Here is a 16,708-nt window from a genome sequence, read left to right as displayed (position 1 = left end):
CTTTGGGTAGGGTGGTGTCTTGTAGCACCACTCAAAAAATCAGAATGCAAACTTAAAATCTATTTGCATATTTTTTAAATTGTCAACTCACAGCAACAGACTTTTTCACAAAGCTGAAAACCTTCCTCAGATCTTTTCAGCAACCAAGTCATAATATTGCTTACCAATGCATGGTGTTTGTGAATTCAGATTTGAAAATGGACGAGCAAACATTTTGTGCAAAACTAAAAAACACTGAGACAAAACATTGTTTGCAGTGCCAACAATTGTACAATGTCTTTAAAATGACACTACCTTTTTACAAAAAAAAGTGTCTTACAGCTTTACCACACACACTTTTAACAGTCATAAGATACTATCCAACAAATCTGGTATTTAATCATCTGGATATGTTTTTTTATAAGAAACCGAAATGACCAAAAAAAAACTACTGTACCAAATGTCTCACTTGAATCATTTAAGTGAGTAATTTTAATTATTTGCAATCAAACAAGTGTCCTCAATGTAGTATTCTCTTTTTGTCATGATCAAAAACAAATATTTCACAAAGGACTAAGCTCACACTAAATTTGACTTTTCTTCCATATAGACAGTCAAACACAACAAAGTAACAATGAACATTGTCTTTTCACCTACACAAACATTTGACCACTGTTTAATAACAATGAGCAAACAATGGTCATATACATGTATTGCTAACCAACTAATATCTGAAGCGCTGTGAAGACATTTTGAACATTTATATATGGGCTTGCATGATGGAAATGTTGGTAATATGGTGGCTAGTCTAACAGCATTTAGATCTTTATCTCAGCCTTTACAACAGAGAAACACTTTACACAGTCCATATTTACAGGTTAAGTTTTTAAACCTAGAAAAGTGTTCCAAGTGAGATATGTATCTGCCATACAAATGTTGTATAAATGTTCCTAACAAAGGATTCATTTTGTTTTGCATTTTCACAGATTGAAACAAGAACTTAAAAGCTTACATTAAGTGTGTTTTATTAACTTAATTGTGTTAACTTAAATCGATCTCGGTCTCTCCTTGCCCATAACAGACCTGCCTGACTCAGTTGGGGAAATGCATCAGCTGGTGCTCAGGTAAGACATGAAAACCAACAGAAAATGTGTCCAGATTGTTCAGTGACAGACGAATAGCAACAAGGTCACCTTAGAGGCCGATAAACACCTGTAAGCACAACGTGTTCTTTGTTAGCGTCACCATGATGATGATCTCCTGCCCACTAGATCTCCTCCATGCTCTGTGGCTCTGCAGCAAAGCTCGGTCACTGATTAGTAGGTGTTTCTCTTAACCTTCCACTTGTCTCCTGCTGCATGGTCTCTCCTCAGTACCTGTTTTGATGCTCGTAGTGCCATCGGTTGAAATCGATGTTAAATGCCACGATACTGCCAGAAACCATGCCTGTGATCAATGTCCTATAGAGCATCAAAACCATGAAAAAGTAAAATACAGATTATAGACAGACAGATTATACATTTTAGTATAATGTAAACTACAATTAAACTAAACCCACATTTAATCGCAACATTGGTTGTTTTATGCTCTTATGTATAATGTAATGTTCATTGTTGAAGATTTCTATGCATAACAGTTTGTTAAAATGGCTGTAGTGGTGAATGAAAGGAGCACAAGAGGGGCTGTGACAGTAAATTGTGGGATTCTACCGACAACTCAAGTAGATCGAGTCCAAGTTTCTTTTGCAACCCCTTTGCTCTTGTGTCCATGGCTGGTTGGTATGTAAGAGAAGCAGCGGATTTCATAGGTTCGTCTTATACTGCTACACCCTAAGGGCTTAAATGCTCAAGCACAATGAACAGAGCTGCAGCAGAATTCCCCTCTGCTAATGGAGTTGCGGAGCAGGGCTCACTTGTTACCTAATGTGTCTGTGCCTAATTGGGACAACATTTTTTGAACTTGGTCTAGTATTGAGCGAACTGCTGCAGTCAGCAACAAATGCAGCCTAATTCAATGTAAACCAGTCTCTACTGATAAAAACAGTAGTTTTACCTTGCAGAACACGTTGTTGGTCTACCGCTGACTTGGTCGGTTGTGTTATTGTGTGACTTTGGTGTTTTAAAAGGTTAAAAACACTGAAGAGGTAAAATTACTATTTTTGTCAAGGAAGTGGTGGCTTTGACCAAAAGGATCTTACTCTTTTATAAAAAAAGGTCTATCTCTGTAGGGATCCTTTCCATAACATTGTCAGACATAATAACAATCTGAGCCTGTCAGTGGCAAAAGTGGACATACTTTGATGGGCCATAATTGCCCGGCAAGGATTGTTATTACCCTGTTCTGCTGCTGCCAACTGCAGCACGCTTGCTCAAAACTGCCACAATTAGACACAGAAAACATGGGAAAATAGGGGCCAGGTTAAAAAATGCAAAAAATAGCATGCAGTCCTTAATTTCAGTATTTTTAGTTCCAGATGATGTGACTGCTACTTTATAGTTGTGTTTACACTAAAACTAAATGAAAAAATGTTCTTTATCTAACCCTCCTATGCTTACATTAACAGGTTGTGCAGTTGGTCAGGGTGGTGCAGAGTTTATTTAAGAACCAGGCCTCTGTTTTGGGCTGGAGTGCTGAGGGGGATTTGCCTGTGGCTATAAAATGCTGCTTGAATGTTCAGATTCTCTAACTTCTCTTCTCATCATGTGACCCTGGCAGTCATCAGGCATATAGCCCCAGAGTGAATACTGTCACCTCTGCGCCGCCATCCAGGCCCCCATTATGACTCCTGACGAATCTTGCAGAATGTAAAATTTGGATAGCTGAACGTTGTCAACCGCATGTTTTTATATGCGGCTGACCTGCCAATAGATTTGTGCAGTATGCGTGTGCTTGCTGTTGTCTATTTATCCAAAATAAGTGCATTCACAGAAGATACCTCGGTAATTTTCTCTATGGCAACTGCAGGTTCTATTCGAAGGTAACGCACGACTAAAATGCACAGTGACAACCGTGAAACACAGGCAACACAAGGCTATTTACTTAAGCTTCCATACATAGTGCAGTACTGAAGATGTGGGAACATCACATGTGCACACATGGATTCACTGAACAAGCCCACGCAGACAGCACATAAACACACCATGATTCTGTAAAGCCAAGCAGAGCCAACATCATGGACTGTCTCCTAATCATAAGTGAAAATTAGTACTCTTATTACTTATTATTAATACTTCTCTTTATCACCATCTCCTTTGTGACTGGTATCATTGTTGGAAATCAATAAGGGTTGATGCACATTTCCTGGATTCACCTCATCAGATGATATTATTAAAACAGTAAATGTTTATAATGAGCGGGAGACAGTTCATTAAGATGACTTTCTGTTTACATTGTCTCTTCCATCTGTGGCCTCCAACATTGCTACCAAACAGCTGCCTGCTCTGACCTTTGATCGTGTGATAGGTCCATGGCTCGGATGCCAGCATCACAGCCAGGGTAGATGTAGAGCTGTTTGAAGTCACAGGCCTGCCACACCTCCACCACACCGTTGTCCCCACCTGTAACCAGGTTGTGGCCATCACTGCTTAGGAGAATAGCCTACAGTAGGGAGAGAGAGAGAGAGAGAGAGAGGGGTTCAATCGGTCACTTGTAACTTGACGGTTATTGTCTCTTCCTGGGGATAGTTTTCTTGCTGTAGCATGTAAAAGTATTATATAGTATTACTGCTTTCACATTTAAGACTATTCATACAATTATGACATTTATATCTCAAGCTGAGAGAGACAACTTAAACTTCTCCTGTTACGGATTGTATACTATGATCCGGGCCATGTAGAGTACTTAATACACAAATATACTGTCGGTCAGATCTCTTTGTTTACTGAATCCCTTGATGGCCTTTTTGACAACACTGACAACCCTTTTTTGTTTTTTTTACTTGCGTTACCTTTTTAGGCAACCATCAGTTAACATCCTGTAGCACATCACCATCTTATCCAAATAGAAAACACCAAGCAATCACTGGATATGCAATACTTAAGCAAAATGACCCAGTATTGGAAGATTTCAATCTTTTAAGTAGGTCAGACTGCAGATGAACAAGGATACATCCACATCTCTTGTATATGTATATTGGTGTCCAAAAGTCAGCTTACCCTGGTGGAATCATTGACTTCCATCTGTGCCAGCAGTTTTCCATTAATGCTGAAGTTGCAGAACCTGCCCCGCTCGTAGTAGATGATGCAGTGGCCCTCGCTGGACACTGAGATGACCCGTGGGCACTTATAATGGTCTGGCCCCTCCAGAGCCCGTAGCAGGTCTCCTGTGATGGTGTGAACTAGACATGGACCCTCTGCCGAACCATGCACAGACAAAAATACAAATTTATAAATTGAGGCAATGTGATTTCTACAGTAGTACAGAGCATTCTCAGAGATAGATTCCTGACATGGAAGAGAGAAAAGTCCACTGACCTTTGGCCCCGCTGATGACCAGGCCCAGCTCTGCGCATACTGACACACACACAACTTCCTGGTCATGACCCGTCAGAACTGCACGTGGTGCTGGGTAGTCACCTAAAAGATGACACATTATCATAAACAAATTACTTGGTTTCATTGATTAAATCCTGTCTAAACAATCTGAATACCTGAATAGTAGATTGGCCATTAATCTAAATCTAATTGTCAAAAGGCTGCACTATTGAATTGGGGTTTCTGGGCTATATAACCACCACTCCTTCATCAGGCAATAAAATCTTATAAACACAAGCATAGTGATTGTGACATACATCTGCTAGCAGGGAGGTCCCTTTGAATTGTCATGTAAATGCAGGGATGCCCACTGATGGCAACCGAGCCACTTGATTTCATTGCTTGTGTCACATGATTGATGATGGCCAGGGGAGAGGTTAGCGAGGGGAGTCTCGCGTACTGCAAGCATGGTGTCTGAAGTATGAAAGCAGCACACCTTCTGAAATGTACTGATCACCAATACTGAATAAACCCTCATGTCCCTCTATACTGCTTTGTCTTACAGAGAGTTGAATCCATCACAAAATTAATGTAATTAGTGGAAATGATCTATTTGACAACAAACAAGGAAATGCAGAACAAATGCAGCCAAAGAAAAGCAGAGAAATGGTCCAAACATTATTTACATGAAGTATTAAACCATTAAGGAAGGGAAAGGACAGAGTTGATAGGAATTCTGGGTCAATTAAAAAAAGAAATGCTTTAGGCACCCACATTTTTTATTTATTTTAACATTAATTTTATTTTAATTCAAAGTTTTTTTTATAAAATAATTGTACTGCAATTTTGAGGGGTATTCACCAGCTTTAAGACCACTAGTGATGGAAAACTCATATCAAACGAATACTGTTGAATATACAGTACATTATGTGGCTGTTGGTGTCCACACATGATTCAAAGTTCAGCCAATTCAGTAAAAGTTTCTCCATCCACCTAGATGACAGTAAAGTCCTGATAGATGATGTGGACATGTGTCAGACCTTTCTCCTTCTCTCATATCCCCTCCTCCCCCATCATCTCCTCCTCCAGCTCGGTACATCGCCTCTGCAGCTGTAGCGGTCCAGTCAGTGAGCTGGACTGTGATCGATGCAGCACAGTCCCTTGGAGACCAGGACCTGAGCGGCGCTGTCAGTCCCAGCACCCACTGTTGAGTAGGGCTGAATAGGACAAGTGTCAGAAAAAGCCTCAAGGGGGAAAAAGGGACCTTGTGCAGCTCACCTACCCGACAAAAGATTAAATCAGCTCGCACTGCACACCCCCCACCCTCTCCTAGCCCTTGGGAAGAGCCAGAGTCAGCCACCACAATTATCCGGTGCAAATATCCCTTTGCACCAGTGTGATGGGCCAAGTCTGAGAGGCAGGGCCATGATTGAGCTGGACGTTATTTTAATTATTATACATTTAAGACACAAGCAGCCTTTTGGGGCATGGATGAAATCAGTTTCTTGGGCACGTCACATCTGCAGGATGACGGAGCAGAGATCCAGAGGGCTGCTGCTGCATATTCACACACCCTTCAGCCAACAGTGTAGAAAATAATAGGCATGAAAACCCCAGAATGAGACTCATGGAAAAGACAGTTCAATGAATAAGCCAGTAAGTAAGAGAATAAAGAGGTCCTTGTCAATACACGCCCTCTATGTTTGAACAGAGATTTGTACAGTGCTGTGTCAAATATTCATTATGTCATTTTCCATGGCCCCATCACTGTTTCTTCACAAACATTCTTCAGGTTCCCACACCTCTAGTGCTCTGCATTCTTGAACCAAGCTAGATTATTAATTGCTGCCTCCACATTGTTTCTCACATCCTATGTATTGATAAGAGAATGGGAATTATTTGATTGAGTGAAAACACACCCTGTCTTTTGTTTCTTGAGATGAGCTCTGTAGCCTCCTTCCCTTTTGTCCATTGAAGATGCATTGTAAGCACTAGTACTGTGAATATCAGGGGAATACTGTTTTCCTGCTGCAGTAACGCAAGTGCTATTGCCCCTTGCTAATTGGAGGCAACCAAGCTGAAATTCTTAATTAACTGTCAGAGCTTCAGTGAAGTTAATTAGAGAACACTCGCAAACTAATCTGCAGCTCCTAGAATCTGTGACAATTAAAAACACAAGATCTTATAGTGCACCCACAAACACACACATTGCATTGTCATCCAGAAATGAAATAAAAACCCACTCTTTTCCTGAGTTTCAGTTTTTCAATTCCACACCATATATGGCGTTCCTTGCTTATACAGTACTGCAAGTCTCCTTACCCTGATGGATTGTTTTGAAAACAGGTAATCAGTGAGAATGAGCAACTAAATGAACTGAGCAGCAGAAATGACACACTGGGGTCTTCCATTTTGAAAGCCAAGACATCTGGAGTCCTCTTCTTGAAAGCGGCACAGCTCAATGCAATGTATCATACAATATATCAGTTACAGTGCACATAAATGATCTTCTCCCTGTCTCTACACATTTGATTTCTAGGGAAGAATGCCTTTTTTCCGGTGTTGATCAAAGACTCTTGCTTCTTATATAACGTCTTTAAATGACTATCACTAAACTCATGCACCTTTGTTGGCTTTTACTTCACAAAGAAGTATATTGCATAGGTGAAAAACTAAACTAAAAAGCATCCTGTAACTTTGTTTAGAGGGTGATGCTACTGTATGGCCTCTGTGTGTGTGAGTGCATGGCACATGCATACTCTTACTGTTATTGGGGTTGTCGCCGATAATATGGTGCCGTCCACTCCAATACCACAGCAGAAGTGTAGCATCCCTGGACCCAGAGACAATGTAGCAGTCTCCTCCAATGTAAGACTCTGATCTGGCCAGACATGTCACCACGTCCCAGTGGCCAAAAACTATCTGGGTCAGCTTGCCTAAAGAAAATATGAACAAATGTGTTTTTGGTGTTGGCAAAAGTTGCTAATCAGAAGTTCCTGAAATGCAACATGGTGAAACTACTGCGGGCTGTGTTTTCAAAGCCTGACTGTAGTCAAGGGAGTATTGAATGAAACAGTGGAAAAATATTTCCAATACAGTTTAATCAGTGGTTCCCAGCCCTTTTGGCTAGTGACCTTTAAAAATGAAACAGTGTCTGCGTGTGAGCCAAATCAAAGATCATGGCCTTAGTGTGGACAAGACTGAGGAGTTCACACTGGAGTGACTTTTTCTCTCTTGATTAGTTATGTTAAGTACCCAGTTTATACGAAAAACACCCCTCAGATTAATTTTGGAACCTCATGGGGCAGTTCTGACCACCACGTTTAGAACCAATGAGTTTAATGGTACTTGTCAAGCTGCAGTGATAATCATCTATATAATTAAACAGGTATGTTGCCAACATGATCATCCCACCGAATCAATATCACAAGGGAAATTAGCAAAAAATTTTTTTTTACTTTATCAGTGAGTGAGTGTATTACAGTATAGTCATCCACTTTTCTACAAGGCTTGTCAGGAGAGAGCAGCGACAATACTGTATTATTCCCATCATAGCGCTCAGTCCTCCACACATCAGCGCACACCTCTATAGGAAATAGAGTTTACACTGCAACCTACCTGTCTCGGAGGAGTACACACGAAAGCTCTTGTCCCAGAAGCCACACACCAGTATGTAGCGGTTGTCAGCTGTCACCACGAAACAGTGTGTGGTGATTTGGATGCTCTGGTCCACTAGGTCTGTGATCTGACGCTTGTTGCTTCCAGTATTGTTGGCTGTGGAGAAAAAAAAAGAGAAACAGAACAACGAGTGTCAATACCTGAGGTGTTACAAGCAATTTTTAAGTTATTAAGACCCTTACAGCTAAAACAGAGATAAAAGTCAATGATCTTTTTTTTTTGTTGCTGTATTTTCCATTCAAACAAAGAAGCTTACTCACCGACCAGAGAATCCATCTCAATAGGCAGGTGATGGGCCTGCTCGAGAGAGTAGCCTGGTGCTCCTCTGAGACCTGGAATCAGGCAGGGATACATAAGGAAATTAATCATTGAGACTATTTATAACGTCTGCACATGTGCATTCTTACTCTCTCTCATACACACACACACCTGTTCCCTTTTCAGAGCCAAAGTTAATTCATAGTCTTTTCCAGGAGATGGAAGTATTGGAGGTCCATCAGAAAGATTTCCATCTGTCTTACTTGTTGTTTTTTTTTCGGACTGTCAAACTGAATGGAGACATTTTATCCATGCAATCTGTATCGGGAGTCAGTTTTGAAACAGCAACATGCCTGAAAATATGGAGCCCTTATTATGATCATTATTTTGAAAAACCACATTTCCCTCCTCTCTGACAGGATGGCAAGGGTGCTGCAGCTGTGTTCATTAGTGTGGGAGCAGCCAGAGCAGCCACACAGTACGGACTCTTTGGTCCTGAACTCAGTGTGTTTCTACAGTGACAGATGGGGGATGTGTGAGGAGAATGTGGTGCAGTTGCGGCCTAATTTCCTAGTAACCATTGCTTTGGCCCTCTGACCCTGAGGTGAGACTGATTCTCAGGGAGGGGCTCTGTGGGTAATGTTGTTCACACATGTCTGAAAAGGAACATGTGGAAACACTCATGGTCAGCTTACCTAGGAGGTGCTAGTCTCTCACATAGCCAGCTGGCTATAGCTCTGTTACGAGCGGTGGGCAGGTTTGTGTGTGATGGTGATGGAGTGATTTTACAGGGCCTCTGCTGTGGTAGGTATCGCATGTGGCACGGCATTATTTTTCAAGGGCATATGTGTATGTTTGAAAATATCACCTGACATGTGCATTGAGCTCCACTCACCAACGGTGTTGTGCCATCGGTTGACGGCAAATAGGCGGCTGCAGGTGACAGTGACCACAGCTGGTACAGTAAGATGGGGCAGGGTGTTGGCAGCCACATGCGTTACGGGCGAATTGGATGGAAACTTCAACACCATGATGACATCCTGCTGCATCTGATCCTTGAACATGAGAGGACTCTGTGGAAGGAAACACTATTGAGTAGAAGAGAGAATAGACAAATAGAGTGTGGGGAAGGATGGACGGATGTGATGGTGGGACAGGAGGAAAAGTACAAGGAAAGAGGGAAAGGAGCAGGAAGACACAAGATGCAGAAGATGAAAAGAAGAGTTGGAGAGAAAGATGGGAGAAAAAGAATGGAAAGAGCAATTAGTGTGGAGGTTGAAGGAAAAACAAGGTTCAGACACACAGGAGCGCTTCATGCACTGCCCCCTCTGGACAGTGCAGTCAGACGAGGGACTGGTCAGACAAGGGTAAGACATGGAAAACTGAGATGAAGTAGGCTGTACACATGAGATGGTTTATACGTGATACACATTTATCAGAAAGTTTGGTCCACAAAGAAGAAGCATTAAAATAGATTGCATGAGTTTTTTTGAAGATGTGCATATTTTACCACTGTAAAATTCAGCTCAACCTTTAAAACCCTGTGTTAAACTACATCCAAGCACAAGTAAATGCAATGTAGGAGATAGTGATCCTGATCCTTTGTGAGTTTTGAACCAGTTTCAGCTCTCATCCTATGCCTATTTTTAGAAGCTTATGACAGAAGTGGATGAAAACAATCACATCTGTTGCAAAAGTAGAAAATTGAACTAAAAGGTCTCAAAAGGATCTGCCTTCCAAAGTTTCTTGTCAGGAGAGAGAAACAGAGAGAGCCATGTGGGGATAATGAGGACTAGTCTGGCTATTACATGGATTAGACAGGGAAGAGCAGCTTACAGCAGAAAGAGGTGAGCTACTAGGCCAGTAGGGAGCACTCTTCCCTTTACACCACACTGCTGGTAGGCAGTAACAGTGCAGACAACTGGTACTGAAAATGTGTTGTTATATTGCGGGTCTATGACCTACATGAGGTAAGCCTTCTGAAATATTTATCTTTTGTAATAAAAGAGTGGATTGAAGGAAATATACAGACATGAGAAATCAGGAGTATCCATCTCAATCTTGTGTCCAACTACAGACACAGGCACGCAAACACACGCCATAGGTCCACATATCCTCTCTCACCCACACCACCAACACCAGAGATGCAGGGAATTTTCCCAGCATGCTTGCTGCTCTCACCAGGTGCATGGCGGAACTGCGTGGAGGATGTGGCTCAATAAGCAACTGAGATGGCGTCTGTCCAAAGCTCTGGATCTGTGCCTCTGTGGCCTGCGGGAGAGAGAGAGGGGAAAAGGAGAGAGAGAGAGCGGCTGTCACAATCAATATGCATCAAAGTGATGGGTCAATGCGTTACTTGACAATGCAAGCAAATCCTAACTCAGCCGTGCCTCTGAGGAAGGGGGGAGGTAAAGGGAAAGGGGAGCACTCCCAATCCGCTTGGGTGCTCCCCCTTCCCCCCTCAGCCTGCAGAGTCATCCAAGTGTTAGTATGGAAGAGACAAGCCTTTTCCTATTAACATGCTTCAGTTAACCATTCCCATTTCCAGGCATAGGGGCCCCCACTGCATAAACGTTAACCTGGAGTGACATCCAGCTAGGACTGCAGCAGGCCGGCCCACTTTCAGATGTTATTGTGCTTGAAACAAAGGGGAAAAGCATGTCCATGCGCACACATATGTATGAAACAGAGGCACAAAATCACACAAGCAGACTAGGGCGATTTGGCAGAGGGTACCATAATGAAGCAGGAATTATGGGGTATAAACTGTGAGTCTGGATGCTTGTGACTAAAGGTCGCAACTTAAAATGGCAGAGGAAAAAAACCCCAACAATACACCAGAGAAATCAAGCTTTACCATTATTAGAAAATAACTTCCAGCTTAATAGTTCTCCTTTGCCTCCAGTGAGTAAGGGGAAAAAAACAAGCAGTAGGAGCTGCTGAGCTTGACTGAAAGTGGGGCACTCCATGGTGGGAGTGATTGATGTGACTGGAGCCACTTCCACCATCAGAGGGGAGCTTGTAGACGTCCGTCAATGCCACTGTGCACAATGGAACATACATCGCTCAGCCTTTCGCCCGCCCTTCTGACTGCCTGGGTGACTAGCCCTCATTTTCCTCCGCCTGTACACACCACTCACTATCAAAAGGACCTATTGGGTGGCACATGCCACAGAGGGAGATGTGGCATGGGAAGTTTGGAGGTGATACTGAATTAGGACAGGCCACATGCAAGCCAAACAGTCGCCCCAAACACCCCCTGGTCACTTCCTATCTTCCACAGCACCAAAAAAGGCGCTGTCCACACTGTTGAGCGCTTTCGCACAGCAGTGAAAGTCTCATGTGAGTTGGTGAGCACATTTGGCAACGTTTAAGTGTTAGTCAGTGTTTCTTTACAATGCAGTCCATCAAGTAATAAGCAACTGACATTTTGGCCATTTAAGGTTAGGTTTGGGTGAGGGTCACAATAAAGAAATTTGATACAAAGATCAGAAAGGCTGAGAGGGCCATGTGGAAAACATCATCCATATTTTTTGTGATGATTCTATTAGCAGGGAAACTGGGCTGCTGCATGTACCGTTTTGGTAGTCTTAGACAACCTTGACACCCAACAATTATTGCCAGAGTGCAAGGGGGAGGATTTGTCTGTATGTGTTTGTGTTTTTTGTGTGTGTGTGTCAGAGGAAGGGGGGTCTGACTTGTTGAAGGTTAACTCAAGAACATGTTCCTCCACTAGATGATCAAAACATGTCAATATCTCGCAGGTGCTTCAACACTAATCCTCTCCGAGGTATGTCAGAAATGTATCTCTATCTCAGTCTGAGATGGAGAGTACTTAACAGGCAGTTCATTAGTTTAAGTCACTTCAGGCTCTGCTTTTTGGCTGATAAGTGACACATATTGCCAAAGCCATCTGGATGATCTTCCCTCCCAGCAAACCGCCTTGCTTGGGTGAGCACCAAACATCCATCATAACACACTGTGTCTGCATTTCTGTCTGTCTGACTTTCTTCGCATCTGATTTCGGCGTGAGCAAAAGGCTTCAGAGGTGAGCAGCTGCAGCTCTCTCTCTATCTGCTGCCTGGTTCTGAAAATGGGTGACAGAAAGACTCCGTGGTTGAGGATGATCCCCCATCAGCATCTTCCAGTGCACTCATGCAATACAGCAACACAACAGCTCTGGCAGACAGAATGCAAACACGCCCTTGCAGTGACCTGCTAAGCAGCGTGGGATCATGCTGAGTCACGACACCTGAGATCAGTGGTGGCAACTACAAATACGGAGCAGCTACACCTTTCAGCTTTTGACAAATTTAGTAGCTAGATTACAGACGTAAAATTGCTTTCATTTCATTACTTTCATTTCAGTACTTATGGCTTTTCAGTGGTATAAACAGATTATAAAAACAGATCAAAATAGCACAGAAACCATACAGGTGCATGCAAATACACATAAACTATTAATGTAATTGCTGTGTAATTGTGTTACTTTCTCATGTGAAGACAGTGCTTCCCATTCTTTTCATTCCAAAGGAAATTTGTTTAAGATAAGCTTATCTGGATTTATTTTAAGTACTAACAAAGAATTAACCTGAGGGTGTTTTTGAGTGACAGCTTAGGAGTTGACATGTGCACTACTGTATGTGGGATCAGAAATGTCTCAAACAATGTGTCCCACCAGTAGGTGATGTCTCTAATGCAGCTATCATCAATGACAATGCACACCGAATCCTATGTGCTATGTGATATATATGAAGGGAGTTTCTCATCATTAAGCTTAAGCATTTAAACATTTTTGTCCCATCACTGTGAGCATATCAAGGTGAAATCAATTTAAAGTATGTCAGCTACTTCAAAGCCCTTCATTGGCTAGCCGCAGTATACTTTGTAGTCTTTCTCGATTCAGAGGGGGCGGGAGGGGCAGTGGCAGCTGAGGAGGAATAGAGTCCCACTGATGAATAATTTGTCTGTTTACTTCTGAGTGACGCGGCGGGGTTTGAATCAAGGGGTTGCTGTCATGTTTTTCCATAAGAGAAGGCTGTCAGGAGGAGCATCACGGAGAAGGACTGCTGTTCCGGCAATGTGCCCAGTAGAGCTGTCACTGTGCCCTCAACCAGAAGCCCGGTGGCATGTCAGAGGGTGTCATCATTTCCATCTGACACACGGGAGGAAATTATCTCTCATGACCTCTAAGTTCTTGACATTTCAAATGCCTTAATTGTTGTGACTAATGCCAGATCTGCGGTTTCACCTGTCAGGCCCAGAATGAATCAATACCCCGGAGTCGATCGTCACATTTCAGCAGGTCTTAGCGAGACATTCATTGGGCACTTTTCCATGCTCCACCTCACTGACTCAGCCAGGCAGCTCACAGACTGGCCTGTGTGGGATAGGAGTAGTAGTAAACAATAACGGGGAAAATGGTACGATAAATCCTGCAGGAAATCACCTGCAAAATGATCATGTTACCATAGACTGTGCAGGAAGTTGTTCAATTTAAATGAAAACACTTCATAGCAGAGCATCAAGGTACAGTCATCAGATCAACCTGGTATAATAGTGCACATATTAATTTATTATTTCCACACTGTTTTCTACACGCATATCTGTTTTGGAATTGCTAGTAAATCTTCTTCGTAACTTGTAAATGCAAGGAAATTCAATTATTACATTTTAGCGTCCCTATTCAATAAACTCCTTCATAATGCATTTTCAGCATACTGCTAGGTTCTAGTATATGGGGTTTAGATACAAGGTTATACTTTATGTTACAGGAACAGGAAGAGAGGAAGAATCCATCTGGAATGAGAAAGATGAATGAAGGTATGAAGGCTTGTCTTAATTAGTGCTCATCATATCAGCATTACATCAGTTGCAATTAGCTGAGCCAATTTCTCTCTCCAGCACAAATACATTCACATGTCACAGTAGCGACTACATCAACTGGCCACAATTAGGGAGTCTGAAGAGCAGGCTTCCTAATGTGCAACTAACTAACAGTACTGTCATATCTCACGGTAACAGTAGGCAGGGCGAAAGACAGCTAAAAAACCCTCAGCCTGATGAAAAGCAAAAATGCACGACCTAAACCTTTCTCAAAATAATGAAAACCAAACCTTTCACAATATGGTTTGGTAATCAGATCAGCCAAATCTTCTGCAGGTGATTTGCATAGTGGTCACTTGATAAATAAAGGCGCCCCTGGAAGTGACAGTATATAAATGACTTGTTTTGCAGACAGCAGATGGTGGATATCACAGGGAGAGACAAGCTCACACTGGAAAGTACCACAATGCATGCCAGCTGCTGCAGTCTCTGGTCTCCTTTCCCCTATATGCAATTAAGCTATTCACGAGAAGTACAGTCGAGCTAATAGATATTCAATTAATTAGTTAAGAACAAGAAGATTCACTCCCTCATCTATTGTCTGAGTGACCTCTGTAGATTGATCAAAGAGCTCAGTCAGATTTATTGATCTTAGTAAGGTGTAGGAACATCCGGAAGAAAAACAGCACAGAAGATGATATTAAGATGGATTTATGATGATAATGTGGACAGATATTAAAATATTGCTGTTTATCTGAGAGAGAGGAAATTAATAACTTGGGTCATCACAAAATGGTGCTGATCTCAAAGCAAACTGATGAGTCAGCTGCTCTGCCCGATTCTCTCACGGGTTACATTTGCATGACACAATAACTGATTGACAGATGCATGATATGAATGCTCCCAGAGCTCCAGCACATGCCAGGACAAATAGAGACAGGAAGTTGGGCTTACGGTGAATAAGAGAGGGGGGAGGGGCTTTGTCTCCATGGTAATGTGTGTGTGTGTGTGTGTGTGTGTGTGTGTGTGTGTGTGCCTTACCTCTCTGAGCAAAGGGTCAGTGATACTGTCCAGCTTTGCGGAGCCCTCGTAAGTCAGGTAGTGAAAGACGTTGAGGGCACGCACCGCCTCTGGGCCTCGCTGCTTGTAGCCGAAAATAAGGTCAATCCACTGATGCAGCTGACATGACACAAACTCGCTTTCCAGGGCCTGTCAAAGGAGTACAGGGCAAGTAGAGGTGAGAGGCATACCAGCAGCACAAAACACATGGGCCAAAACACAAATTGTAATTCCACACAAAACTGAACACAACAAAACACATCCTACTGTACTGTACACAGATGACCTACCAGGGCATTACATCATATGAAACATCACAAAACTAATTAAGAACTTGCATTCAGATAAGAAAGTATTCAACCTATTGTACTGCATATAAAGATTACAAAAGAAAAACAAGAGAGAAGCATTGTAATCAGCTAACTCAAGACAGGCCTCCCATATCACGTTTCTCTGTCCACTGAAAATACTGACGACTATCTCTGCACGGAGACAAAGAAATTTGATTCAATACTAACAGGGATCCAATTTACTGTAAAACATCTGCAGGAGCAACATTAATAAATCACTTGTGAGAGTGAAAAAGGATCCTTGATTTCTTGTGGGAGTGTTAGTGAGAGATTTGGGATAAGATTTAAGGCTAATAATTATCATAAATATACCTATGGAAGCCATGCAGTGGGGGTGTAATATATTGTTCCACAATACAGTACAATATAATTCCCATGGATGCTGGTGCAAGGCTTTGCTGGAGGAATTTACACTCCTCCCCTTGCGTCAGGAATAACAGCCATTACCAACAAAGCCTGCTCGAGCACACAGAGGCAGAGTTTGCCACAGGGCATATCACTACAATTGAAAGTGGCACATGCAAAGATGGGAAGTGGGAGGAAGAGGGAGGGGAGGAGTGAAGGAGGCAAGAAAAAAAAGAGGAAGAGTGAGACAGAGGGGGAGGCAGGGACAGAGATTCACTGACAGAAATGAAATAATAGAGGAAGCAAGAGTGTGGGCTAGCTAGGGAACAGAACAAAAGAAAAATGAAAAAATAAAGGCAGAAGACTATGATTTTCTTGGGGCGTGTGAATACACTGGTCTGCAAATGTAACAATGCAAGGTAACATCACACATGTATCCTTCAACAGTGAGAAAATATCCACTGTAATCCTTTTTTTAGTCATCCTCTCTCCTTGTTTGGGAAATGCAGACATGCCAGCAACAGCTCCAAGCCTCTCTCTTCTCTCTCCCCCTCGACCTCCCATTCTCCCGGTATATAAGGCTGATAGAGCTCACCAGGCAGCGTGGGCAGAGCATGCGGAAAGGTCACCTCCATAAGACTAGCCAAGCTCTGTCACTCCAGCTGAAAAGGTCAAGTGTGTTCCCACAGCCTCTTTCTACCTCTGGTCCAAAAACACAGTGGCTCCTAACCTCAGGATACA

The 16,708-nt window shown here is 42.5% G+C and overlaps 1 protein-coding gene across 1 annotated transcript in view; it reads right to left on the bottom strand.

Annotated features, from left to right (window-relative positions):
- Nucleotides 1-435: 435 nt before the first annotated feature.
- The window catches only part of nbeab (neurobeachin b), a 213,854-nt gene continuing 197,581 nt past the window's right edge, over nucleotides 436-16,708 (bottom strand). The window contains 10 exon segments of the mRNA XM_038692696.1: nucleotides 436-1,439; nucleotides 3,425-3,576; nucleotides 4,134-4,330; nucleotides 4,452-4,553; nucleotides 7,217-7,387; nucleotides 8,070-8,225; nucleotides 8,390-8,461; nucleotides 9,283-9,460; nucleotides 10,569-10,658; nucleotides 15,255-15,422. Of these exon segments, the coding sequence (XP_038548624.1) occupies nucleotides 1,349-1,439; nucleotides 3,425-3,576; nucleotides 4,134-4,330; nucleotides 4,452-4,553; nucleotides 7,217-7,387; nucleotides 8,070-8,225; nucleotides 8,390-8,461; nucleotides 9,283-9,460; nucleotides 10,569-10,658; nucleotides 15,255-15,422 (1,377 nt within the window). The 3' untranslated portion in view covers nucleotides 436-1,348.

Source organism: Micropterus salmoides, unplaced genomic scaffold (genome assembly GCF_014851395.1).
Source record: "Micropterus salmoides isolate LMB-PRFRI ecotype aquatic unplaced genomic scaffold, ASM1485139v1 Ms_hic_scaffold_3, whole genome shotgun sequence".
NCBI classification, from domain to species: Eukaryota; Metazoa; Chordata; class Actinopteri; order Centrarchiformes; family Centrarchidae; genus Micropterus; species Micropterus salmoides.
This window is presented reverse-complemented; position numbering and strand designations above follow the sequence as displayed.